The 12467-nt window shown below is 35.2% G+C and overlaps 1 protein-coding gene across 1 annotated transcript; it reads right to left on the reverse strand.

Annotated features, from left to right (window-relative positions):
* Positions 1-8447: 8447 nt before the first annotated feature.
* Positions 8448-10280, reverse strand: LOC104237472 (uncharacterized). The gene is made up of 3 exons (XM_009791626.2): positions 9303-10280; positions 8931-9185; positions 8448-8825 (listed from the first exon to the last, which is right to left on the reverse strand). The coding sequence occupies exons 1-3, from the start codon at positions 10278-10280 to the stop codon at positions 8448-8450; spliced, it is 1611 nt and encodes a 536-aa protein (XP_009789928.2).
* Positions 10281-12467: the final 2187 nt, after the last annotated feature.

The following is a 12467-nucleotide window of genomic DNA, read 5'->3' on the forward strand; positions in this document are numbered from 1 at the left end:
GGTCAGGGACTATCTCGAGATTGTATTGAAAATGACCCGCGAAAGCCTGTGCCAGATCATCCCAGGTGTACCATTTGCTGGAATCTTGCCTGGTATACCATTCTAGTGCCGATCCGCTCAGACTTTGGCCAAAATAGGCTATCAACAGTTCATCTTTACCGCCTGCCCCTCTCATTTTACTACAGAATCCCCGCAAATGTGCCATGGGATCACCGTGCCCTTCATATAAATCAAACTTAGGCATCTTGAACCCAGCCGGGAGTTGGACATCCGGGAAAGGGCATAGATCTTTGTAGGCCATGCTGACCTGGTTGCCCAATCCATGCAGGTTCCTGAAGGACTGCTCCAGGCTTTTGAATTTCCTCAATACCTCATCTTGTTCTGGGGCTTTAACCGGCTTTTCAATTTCGGCCGGTGCCTCCAAATGTGGATTGTAGGCATGTGGTTCGGGGGCATGGAATGTAGGCTCAGGGGGATAGTATTGCGTATCGGGAGCCTGAAGTAATGGCTCGCTGTTTGATCTTTGCAGGGTGGCTGATGTGGGTCCCATATAAGTCGGAACATTTGGTATTGGGAGAGGTTGATGGGGCGGTGGAGCTTGGGAATCATGAGGGCTTCTTTCTTGATGATAACGGGGATTCGGATGGCTTGTTGAAGGGCCGGAGTGAGGGTATTCCGGCATGTGCCCCAGTGTCTCAGGGCTCTTTTGTGTTTTGGCTAGGGCTAGCTGCATTGCATTCATCTCTAGTCCCATCCTTTCAATCTTTTCCATCGCTTCTTTTAACAACTGGCTCATCGGCCTTTCTTCCTCATTACTATTCTCTGAAGTAGTCATGCTTGTTGCTACCGGTCCTTTGGATCTGGTTTGATAGGAGTGTGTTGCCAGAGTTCTTTAACAACTAACTTGTCTGGTTTCAGACAACAACAAGCTTTGTTAGCGTTAGATTTTAACAGATTTGATCACAACACATAGAGGATGTAATGTTCCTAGGCAGTTAACCGTTTCTACATGCTTTGCTTCAAACAAAATGCGTCATCCCGGCTTGCTCATTTGTCCCCTTTTAAAGCACTTTGGGAAACCCCGTATTTTATTTTATTTTGTATTTTCTTTTTCTCTTTTTTTTCTTTCTTTCTTTATTAAAAGCGGTCGAATCTTATGGGGATTGCCTACGTATCATGACCCCGCATGAATCAGACCTTGCGTAGTTCGGACCAATAAAAGCTAAACAATAATACACATTTTTCAATTTTAAAACAAACTAGGTTTCAAAGGTTTGAAGATGACCTGCAAACTTGAAAATCAAACAACCCACATATTCTAATCAAAAGATTTACAAACTCAAAAACAAAAGGCTGACCCCCTTTCTCTGTTTGACAAATGCAACCGAACGGTTATTTTTGCAAACGTGTGGCCCCTTCCAAATTCCACATGAATTCGAGGCCGAAGAGGATTATTTTATGACACTTTTACAAACTTGTCCGTTCTTTTACGAAAATAACCTTTCGACAACTGAAAGATACTCTAAGGCTATTTCGGCAAGAACGGTTTAAGACGCGGCCGAAGCTGGGTCGGCTTATTTTGACCAAAAATCCGAACGGTATTCACCTAACTGCTGACTCTATGTTTTTTTTTTCAAATTACAATGAAAACGTGGAGTTGCAAACACGGCCCTTCAGCGCCTCGGGGACGAAGATTTTTAAGGCTGTGCGGGTCAACTGGACCAAACTCCTAAACATGACCCAAAAGATGGTTGTTTATGCAAAATCAGCCTTCCGGCGTCCCTTTCGGGAATATTAGGCTATTTATGACAAAACAACATCACCTGACTTATTTATGACTCTTTTTATCGATTTTCAAATTAGAAAACTCAATACTGCAAACACGGCTTTTCAACGTCTCAGGGACGAAGATTTTTAAGGCTGTGTGGGTCAACTGGACCAAATCTTAAATATGACCCAAAAGTGGCTGTTTATGCAAAATCAGCCTTCCGGCGTCCCTTTCGGGAACATTCGGCTATTTCTGACAAAACAGCATCACCCGACTTATTTATGACTCTTTTTATCGTTTTTTCGAATTAGAAAAGTCAATATTGAAAACACGGCCTTTCAACGCCTCGGGGACGAAGATCTTTAAGGCTGTGTGGGTCAACTGGACCAAATCTAAAAAAAATGACCCAAAGGTGGCTGTTTATGCAAAGTCAGCCTTCCGGCGTCCCTCTCGGGAACACTCGGCTATGTCTTGATAAAACAACGTCACCCGACTTCTTTATGACAAAATTAAAATTTGACATATTATTCTTTTATTATTATTTATTTGTTTTTGGCTTTTTAGCAAAAGGTGGGGTTGGACCCGATGAGGGTTGCCTACGTATCTCACATCCGGTGAGAATCAAACCCGCGTAGTTCGGGCCCTTTCGAATAAGTAGATGAACTAATATATATATATTTTTTTAATTGGAACTGTGAAAGAACTGCTTCAAAAGAAGAAAGGAAGTATATATATATATATATATATATATATATATATATATATATATATATATATATATATATATATATTTTGATTGATTTCTTTTTGAAAGAAAGACTTGTAAAAATTCCTTTTCTTTTGATTTGAACTTTGAGAATTTCAAAAGTAAAAGGAATTTTTTTTTTTTTTTGAATTTCCATTTGTTTTTTTTTTCTTATTCTAAAGAAAAAAAAATATTTTTGGAATTTTACTTTTGATAAAAGAAATGCTTCTAAAAAATATTTTTTTGAATTTTGAATTTTCTTTTCAATTTTGAAAGAAGTATCAAAATATTTTCGGATTTTTTTTTTAAAAAAAACATTTTTATTATTTTTTGTTTTATCAACAATGGAAAATAAAGATATTTATATTATTTTTTGCAAGACATATTTTTTTGGAATTTTACTTTGAATTTTCTTGGCAAGACAAATATTCTTTGCAACAAATAAAGATATATATATTTTGGAAATAAAAAAAAACTTTTCAGATTTATATATATATTTGCGACAAATAATGAAAGACTTTTTTTTCTTTATTATTTTTTTTTGCATTTTCATAATCAAATAAATAATAAAAAAAACCATTTTAAAAATAAGACTCTTTTTCATTTTCATTTTCATGGCAAGACAAACTATATATTTTTTCTATTTTTTTTTTTGAAAAACAAAACAGAACAACGACTCTTTTTTTTCTTTTCTTAGCTTTTAATAAAACAAACTAATAAGACATTTTTTTTTCATTTTCTCAAAATTTCGGCAGAGTTTTGACAGTATTTGGGCATTTGTTTTCTTTTCAAAATAAACAATCAATTCCCTAACCGCTATTTTTTTTTTCAATTTCAAAATATTATTCTTGATATTCACAAGTCAGTCAACACACAAGTCCGAATCAAATTAATGCGCAAGTAGTAACAAGTAAGATGCATCAAGATGGTCATTTTCATTTTTGGTGCACCTGTCCTAGACAGACTCAACCCCTTTGTTGAGCCTCCAAAGTCAGATGCACGTGATGCAAACAAACGTTCCTACTAGGGATCCGGCATGTGGCTTTGTTATACTAGGTTCAGAACCTGGGTGTTTGTTCTAGACCTGGCTTACCCGAGCGGACAGCTCGAGCCGAGGGGGGTAGCGTACCGGGAATACAGAAGCTTTCACCGGCTTAGCAACTTGTCCGAACCTCGTTCTAAATTGGGATTTGACACTATACAGAAAAGAAGTCGTACGAAGTACACCCTTCTTCATGATTTAGAAGACTCAGAGAGGAGATGGGTTTCGGCACAGTTTATACACAGTTCACGTAATATCAAAGCGGTAAAAGCAGCATTTAGCACATTAGGCTCAATCATGTAAAAATCAGATAAAACCAAATATAACAATTTATATGAGCTCGAATTTCTAACCCTGAACCACTGGTTCTGGGTTAAGTCCCCAGCAGAGTCGCCAGAGCTGTCACACCTCCTTTTTCCGACCCCGCGAAGGGCGAAGGAGTTTTTTCCAATTAAAGGACAGTCGAAACGGGATTTGTTTATTTATTTCAGAGTCGCCACTTGGGAGATTTAGGGTGTCCCAAGTCACCAGTTTAATCCCGAATCGAGGAAAAGAATGACTCCATATTACAGTCCGCGAACCAGAAATCCGGATAAGGAATTCTGTTAACCCGGGAGAAGGTGTTAGGCATTCCCGAGTTCCGTGGTTCTAGCACGGTCGCTCAATTGTCATATTTGGCTTATTTATCTGATTTTAATACAATTATGAACCGATGTGCCAATTTTAACTCTTTACCACTTTATTATTATTATTATTTTTAAAAAAAATTGTGAACATCGTTTAAAACATGTCTTTGGATTACGTCACATGAAATGCACCCGCAATCCGGAACACATTTTTATTCAATGTTTTAGGATTTAGATTTGGGTCGCATGAAATGCGCATCCGAGTTTAAGAAGGTAAAATTAATTAAATCGCGCCTAAAGAGTCTAGCGTATCATTATTTTGGGTAGGGCCGTGAAATTTGCTAAAACGGCTCCTCCCTAATTCTAAGCGATTAAATGTACATTTATTGAGGGCCCCGCAATCTATACATTTCATTAAGCGAGGCTCATCTCATTTATTTGGACAAATCTTAAAACGACTACATTTTTCTATAAAAATGAGTCTCTAAAATAAAGAAAGAAAATCCTAATTTATTACTAGCTTTTATTATTTAAGAAGACATGACATGCTAATTGCTTGATTAATACAAATATTGATGAAAAAGGAATTTCACTCTTAATTTCGAAATTATAAATAAAATAAAAATTCAACAACTAATATTCAAAATAAACAAATATAGCTAGATTAAAACTCAGCATTGTTATTTTTTTTAAAAAAAATTATTGAGATTAATTATTCACAATCATTTGAAACTAGATTTAACCATAATTACTAAAGCTTATTAGAAAGTTTATTAGACTTAAACGTTCTCTTAATCTTGCTTAAGCTCAAGTCATGCCTTAATGCCTAATTTACGATGTTTAATTTAAATTCGTGTCTTAGCTAAATTTAGCTACTTGTTCATGATCAACCTATAATCTTGAAGCCTTCATAACTAGTGAATTAACCTATTTTGCCGAACTGATTTATTACAGACTAACTTATGATATTATTTTCTTATTCCAGTTATTATTTAGTAATTCATGAAATAGCTTAAATACAATCAACAAAAGGAACAAAGAAATAAAAACGAAATTAAAACTTCAAATTTTCATTCTTCATATGTATTCACGCTTCATATTTCGGATTACAATAAACAGCTTTTCAGTTGTGTACCTGATATTGGAAGCAAAAGAAAATGAATATGAGAATCAGCAACAGCAGTAAAATCAGTACAACACAGCAACAATAGCCCAGCAACAGTAACAACCCAGTAACAGACCGGTGGAGTAGTAATCCAAAAAAAAAAAAAACAACAATTAATTCTGATTTCAAACAACAAAAGAAAACAGAATATTTTTTTTAGTTTTTTTTTATATTTGAAAGCTTAAATATTTTTCGGAATTTTCTATCTCTTAAATGTTCAGCCCTTTTCTCTCTCTTATTTTCAGATTTGTTTCTCTCTCCCGTTTTTTTCCTGTCTGTGTATTTCTCTTGTCCTCCCTTTTTATTCTGATTTCAAGACTTCTTATAACCCCTCTCATAAAATCTTTCCATTAATTAAAATCAACCCATTTTCTCTACCAAACCCATTATCTTCCCACTCATTCCCATTACATTAAATAACATATCACACCACCCCATTTCATTTTGTCCCCCATGCTTTATTTAAAATAATGCAAGATTCCCCTTTAAATTAAATCTTGTCCCCCCTTTATATTAAATAATCATATCACAACCCACCCCATTTCATTTTGTCCCCCATGCTTCAAATAAACAATTACAAAATGTACAATTCCTAAACTACCCCTTCCGACCTTACTGAAATTACCAAACTACCCCTGAACGTATTACAAATTTACCAAACTACCCATCAGCTATAACACATCAATTAATCAAACTTAACCAAAATATAGACAATATGATCAATTTCTAACAATGTTCAAACAACAATATGAACACGGATGAACATCATAACAACAATATCACATGAACATGATTTTAACAACATTTCAACAACAAATCACATGAACACAAATTGAACAACCAAGAACAACTAAAATTTGATTGAACAATATTTTAGCAACAAACAATCCTATTTTCGGATTCAACAACAACAACAAACAAAGTATGAAGATTTCTAAATTCAATCATATTGAACTTAAAATCAACTCTAACAACATTACAACAAACAATTCTTATATTAAACTTTAAACAAGATTATGAGAACAATTCAAGCAATAATCATAAATGGTAAACAAGAAATCAAACTATACAAAATTCGGATTCAAGATCATCCAAACAAAGTATGAACATGAATGAATCTATTTTAAGACAACAAACATGACGGATTAAACGATTAAAACAATATATTCCTTTAATACAACTAAATTCTTTAAACAAATAACAAGATCGACGAAGAAACAATTATGAACTTAAACTTGAACTTAACAATATTAACAATTTCTAACAATACATAAACACATGAAACAAATTGAAGAAATAGTTGATTAAATTTCAATTTGAATCTAACAAACATCAAACTAACAAATACTTACTTAAACAATAATACAAACATGAAATAAACATGAAAACAACTAATTAAACTTCTATTTTGAAATCTGAAAATTAATTTTAACAAAGCACATGAACATGAACAAACTAGAAAAATAATTTCAACGATGAACAACGAACAAAACAAGAATTGAATTCTTTAACGATTTTGGATCCGGAAAAATATCAAACAAAAATATGGACAAAAATAAAACTCAAAAACAACTAACCGGAGATGAATCAACGACGAACTTTGATTGTAAACAAATCTGTCCGAGAACGAATCTCGCACCAAGATAACTTGACGTCGAAGACGACTACGAACGGACGACCAAAGAAGGTGGTCGTTTGGCATCGTTTAAAACGAAGAATGGCAGCCCGCCACAAGCAGAAGGCAGCAGCAGCAACACTGCTGGAGCAGCAACACGAAACAGTGGCAGCAGCGGTGTCGGAGAAGATGCAACGGCAGCCATGGGAGCTCGAGTTCGAGCTCGATGAAGCTCGTCCATGGCTGGACGCGGCGGGCAGCAGTTGTGGTGGTTTGTTTGGACGACACAGCAGCAACATGAAGGATGAAAAACGCAGCAGCAGCAGTGTTGGAGAAGAAGAAAACGCAACAGCAGGAGGAGAAGCAACTACGGGCAACAATGGTGGCGTAGAAGTTGCTCGACGAACTTGAAAAACGCAGCCATGGCAGCGAGGGGATGTCGTGGGGGTGAGAGTGGTTGTGTTGTGTGTGTGTTGACGTGAGGGGGGCAGGGGTGTGAGGGGGGAAGGTCTGCCATGGGAGGAAGGGATGTGAGCTTGAGGAAGAAGAAGAAGAAGATAGGAGAGGGGGGGGGGGGCGGATGGTTTAGATTTTTAGGGTTTTCTTCTCTTATTTTTTTTTGTTTTGTTTTTGTTTTGTAAAAATGAAAGACAAATGGGGTTTGAGTCTTTTGGGTTATGGACTGGGTCGACCCAGTTCGAAATGGACTGGGTCGTAGGGAAGATTGGGCCAATTTTTGGGCCTGTGGCTTGAAATTGAAGAAGAGGCCTAATTCCGACTTTCTTTATATTTTTGCTTTCTTTTCTTCTTTTATTTCTCTAAAACTAAATTATAAAAATACTTAAACTATTATTAAGAATTAAATTAAGTTATAAAAGCGCAAATTAACTCCCAATAACAATTAACGCACAATTAAGTATTAATTAAGCATAAAATTGTATATTTGGACATTAAATGCTAAAAATGCAAACGATGCTTATTTTTGTAATTTTTTAATTTTTGTAAAACAAATTTAATTACTAACAACTATAGAATTAAATCCTACATGCAAAATCTGACATATTTTTGTATTTTTTATTAATTTATCAAATAAACACGCACAGACAAATACAAATAATTATTCAAAATATCACAAAATATCACAAAATTGCACACCAAAGAAAAATCATTTTATTTTTGGATTTTTTGGGAGTAATTCTCATATAGGGCAAAAATCACGTGCTTACAAGTATATGTCTATGTTTTCTTTCCACTACCCCATTCTGTTGTGGAGTATGGACACAAGAACTTTGATGAGTCGTACCATATAATTGAAACAAAATGCTGCATTCAGAATTGAAATTTTCAGTCCCATTATCACTTCTCAAAATTTTGACTCTTCCTCCAAACTGAGTTTTTATTAAGGCAAAGAACTGTTTCAAGTATACAATCACATTATTCTTAAGTCTCAACAAGTAAACCCATATCATTCTAGTGTAATCATCTACTATAGTAAGAAAAAATTTGTATCCATTGTGACTGCTACTCTATATGGACCCCATACATCTACATGAATCAGCTCAAAAGGCTTATTAGATCTGCTTGTACTCTTTGGAAATGGCAATCTTCCTTGTCTAGCTAGTGGCCATATTGTGCAATCTTTTATTCTGTCATTGTTTACTTTGAACTTCATGTTTGGGATTTGCTTCACCACTTTATCATGGGCATGTCCAAGTCTCCCATGCCAGACCCCTAGATCCTCTTCTACTATGGAATGATCACGTGATTGCACAGTTGCAGCCTTGGCTTTATCCTGCTTATTCTGCAGATTATACAATCCTTCAAGCTCGTTACCAATCTCCTTCACTTTCCCATTGTGAAGGTCCTGCATAATCCAAAAGTTAGGATAGAAGGACAAAAAACAATGTAAGTCCCTTGTAAGTTTAGAGACTGACAACAGAATGTACTTAAAATCTGGAATGTGTAGTACATTCCTGATAACACCACATTCACCAATCCTACTCTCTCCAGTACAAGCAATATTTAGTGATGTACCATCAGGTAAATGAACCTTAGAGTCAAACTTTAAGCTATTTGTATTAATCTTGTCAAGTAATTCTCTGGTGTGAACCATGTGATTGATTGCACCAGAGTCTACTATCCAGTTTTCACCTTTTGACTTGTCAGCTAATGTAGTTACCTTGGTCGTACCTGCAAAATGCTGTGAATTGTCACCTGTGTCTTTCTTGAGCAATTTCAGAATTTGATCATACTATTCCTGAGTGAACATTATTGGTTGAGGCAATGCAGGTCTTGGATTTCCAGCTGCTGAGTTCAGCATCTACTGCCCTTCCTAAGATACTGCATTTGCTGTTGCCTTTCCCATATACTGTTGTCCTTCATTCGTGGTGTTAACCATTGGTCTTTGTGGAAAATTATTGGCTTTTCTTCTTGCTTTGAAGTTATTTGGATAGCCATGAAGTTTGTAACATGTTTCTCTTGTATGACCTTTATAGTTACAATAGTCACAAAATAGATTGTTTCTTCTAGGCTTATATGTGTTTCCTGTATTTCTGCCTCCTTTGTTAGTGAATAATGCTGTACTATCTCCCATGTCTAATGTCTGTGTAGATTTTCCCATATTTCTATGACTTTCTTCAGAAACAACCATAGAATAGGCCTTGTTGACAGAAGGTATTGGGTTCATCATTAAAATCTGACTCCTAGCTTGTGCATATGTCTCATCCAGGCCCATCAGAAATTGTAGCAATCTCTGATATTCGAAATGCTCCGAGTAGCTCTTAGATTCTGGACAGTCACATCCAAGACATAGCATCAAGGCATCATATTCTTCCCATAAATCTGTCAATCGTGAGAAATAGGCGGACACAGTAGAGATTCCTTGCGACAAAGTTGTAATTTTCTTATGCGGAAAAAATATGAGAGATCCATCGACTTTATCATATTTATCCTTCAAATCTGTCCACACTTTATGTGCACTTGACTTATACACAATACCACTAAGCAATTCCTTGCTCACAACATTCATGATCCAAGACAAAACTATTGCATTACATTTTTTCCATAGTTCATGCAATGACTGATCAAACTTATCCTTAGTGTACCGTCCATCAACGAACCCTAATTTGCTCTTTCCTATCAATCCTATTTTCATAGATCTACTCCATACTGCATATTTCTCACTTCCAGTTAGCTGAATTGAAATCAAGGAACTACCTGGTATGTCACTTGGCTGCAGAAACAGAGGATGATGATGATCGATGGTTTTGGCGGTTGAGTTTGTGCTGGTTCCAGCTGGAATTTCATCTCCAATTGCCATGTCTATCAACCTCAAGTAGACTGAGTTTTATTTTCCACAACTAACAGAGTTTTTCAATCGCAAATTGCGAGAAAAAAAAACTGTGCCCTAGTTCAATCTATTGAAAAATTCACAATCGATCTACGACAGAAAATTGCCGGAGAAAACCGATGAATAACAACTGCAGTGAACGTGGATCTATTGTCCCTGCTCTGATACCATAATGAAAATATGAGAGCTTCAGAGAAGACAACAAAGGCGGAAGATGGAGGAGAATGTTCTAGAGAGAATTTCTGTTTGAGAAAAGAAAATGAATCATATGTTGAAGCTCTAATTACAATCTTCTAAAGCTATGTATATATACACGCTTCAATTATAGCATCTAACCTACTGACCTCTTGCCTCTAAACTAACCAATCCCATAATTAGTTACAACTAACTAATCTTTCTTAACTAACTTAACTCCACTCACATGATAGACACGTGACCACTTCTATCTTCAATAGAATATTTTCAGATTAAAAAAGATACTAATCACATCTACTGTGTGTGCATAAAGTCGATGTATATTTTTGTAAGGATTAACACAACAAATACATCTAACCAATATCTTTTACTTTTTTATTCAATAATTAACTGGATCATGAAATATACGGCTCTAATAAGATAAATAAAATACATTCCAAGAATAGTTGAAACACGAATCATCAACTATTACTTTGCACGTAGAATCAAGGCAGGAGAGAAGAATGTATTTTGGTCAGGAAAGAAATACTTGAACACTATACACAAGCAATAATTATGTGAGAGGTCTTGTGAGAAAGGAAAAAGAAAGACAAAGGTGTTTTGGTGAATATTACGGAACAGTTGATAAAAAAGGTTATGTTATGTGGTTTTGTTCGCCTCAAATATTGTATTCTCTGTTGCTATTATTTGGTATCACTTATCCTTTATTGCTCTTTTTTCTTTTATCTTCCATCTTTCTTCCTCCCTTACTTTCCTCTTCTTCTTCTTACCCTTCCTGAGCTGGGGGTCTATTGGAAACAACCTTTTTACCTGTATTAGGTAGGGGTAATGTCTGCGTACAGACTACCCTCCCCAGACCCCACTTGTTGGGATCGGGTTTGTTGTTGTTGTTAGTTGATAAAAAAGGTGTGACCACACAAGTCACATGTACTAACCATTCTCATATGAGTTCTAATATATTCTTCAATCTATGTGTATCTTTTTCTTGATTATGTTACTTCTTTGTATCTCTTAGTATTCCATTTGTTTCTTTAACTACTGTTATAATAACATGCCATTATGATAGTTTTTACCTAATTATACATTAACAATGAGTCTTTGTTCAAAGACTTGAATTCCTGAATAAAGTCTACGCTAATTAGCATTCGATTCTTTTTAAAAGAATACCTCTAGCGAATAGTCTGTTATTACTGGACAAATATATAGAAATAAGAGTATTGACCTATGGAGCCAATTGTATATTTTTATTATAATCGAGAAGGAGTGATCTAACTCGATTGATCCATTTCAAAAGATGATTGTGCCCTCCTATACTTTGATAAGTTAAACAATTTTTTTGGATGTGTGATGCTGTTTAGTACTTTTGATTTATTGGACATGAGTTCTTGACTAATTATTCATAGAATTAGAATATTCTCAATTTTGAAGTGTCCAATCTTGCTAATTTGCGTAACTTTCGTGCGTAGAAAAGTATTTTGATAGAAGATTTTTGTGAGAATATTTTTCTTAAAACTTTATTTTAATAATACTAATATTTATTTTACAAAACTTTTTATTACATAACTTGATATACACATGCAATAAATAAGAATGCAGGTAAAAAGAAGTGAACCTACGAGTAGATTTTGGTTGGAGATAGATGGAAGAAATTGTAACAATTAAGCACACAAACTTGGTAAGTGGTAAGAAAAAGGACAAAAGAGACGTTGTTTGGAAAGGCATGTTAAGAGGCGTCATGAGGGGAGCAACGATTCATTGCCGAGAGTAGCGATAAGGTTGCAACGGTTCAAAACCTTAGGAACGGTAGTTAATGGTCTTCAGGTTAATAACAGGGGCAATTAAGTAATTTAACTTTTAGTTTAGGGGGGTCCTGCTTTTATAGTAACTAGTCTTAGGGTACGTGCTTTGCGCGTTGTATATCACGTCTCTTTATTTCTCATTTAAACTCTAAAAAATTTTACT

Source organism: Nicotiana sylvestris, chromosome 4, assembly GCF_000393655.2.
Source record: "Nicotiana sylvestris chromosome 4, ASM39365v2, whole genome shotgun sequence".
NCBI classification, from domain to species: Eukaryota; Viridiplantae; Streptophyta; class Magnoliopsida; order Solanales; family Solanaceae; genus Nicotiana; species Nicotiana sylvestris.

Coding starts and splice junctions, on each gene's coding strand:
- LOC104237472 (XM_009791626.2), bottom strand. CDS start 10,280: ATGGCAATTGGAGATGAAATTCCAGCTGGAACCAGCACAAACTCAACC. Junction 9,186..9,302: donor GAAAGGCAACAGCAAATGCA/GTATCTTAGGAA, acceptor AAATTGCTCAAG/AAAGACACAGGTGACAATTC. Junction 8,826..8,930: donor AATGTGGTGTTATCAGGAAT/GTACTACACATT, acceptor TGGATTATGCAG/GACCTTCACAATGGGAAAGT.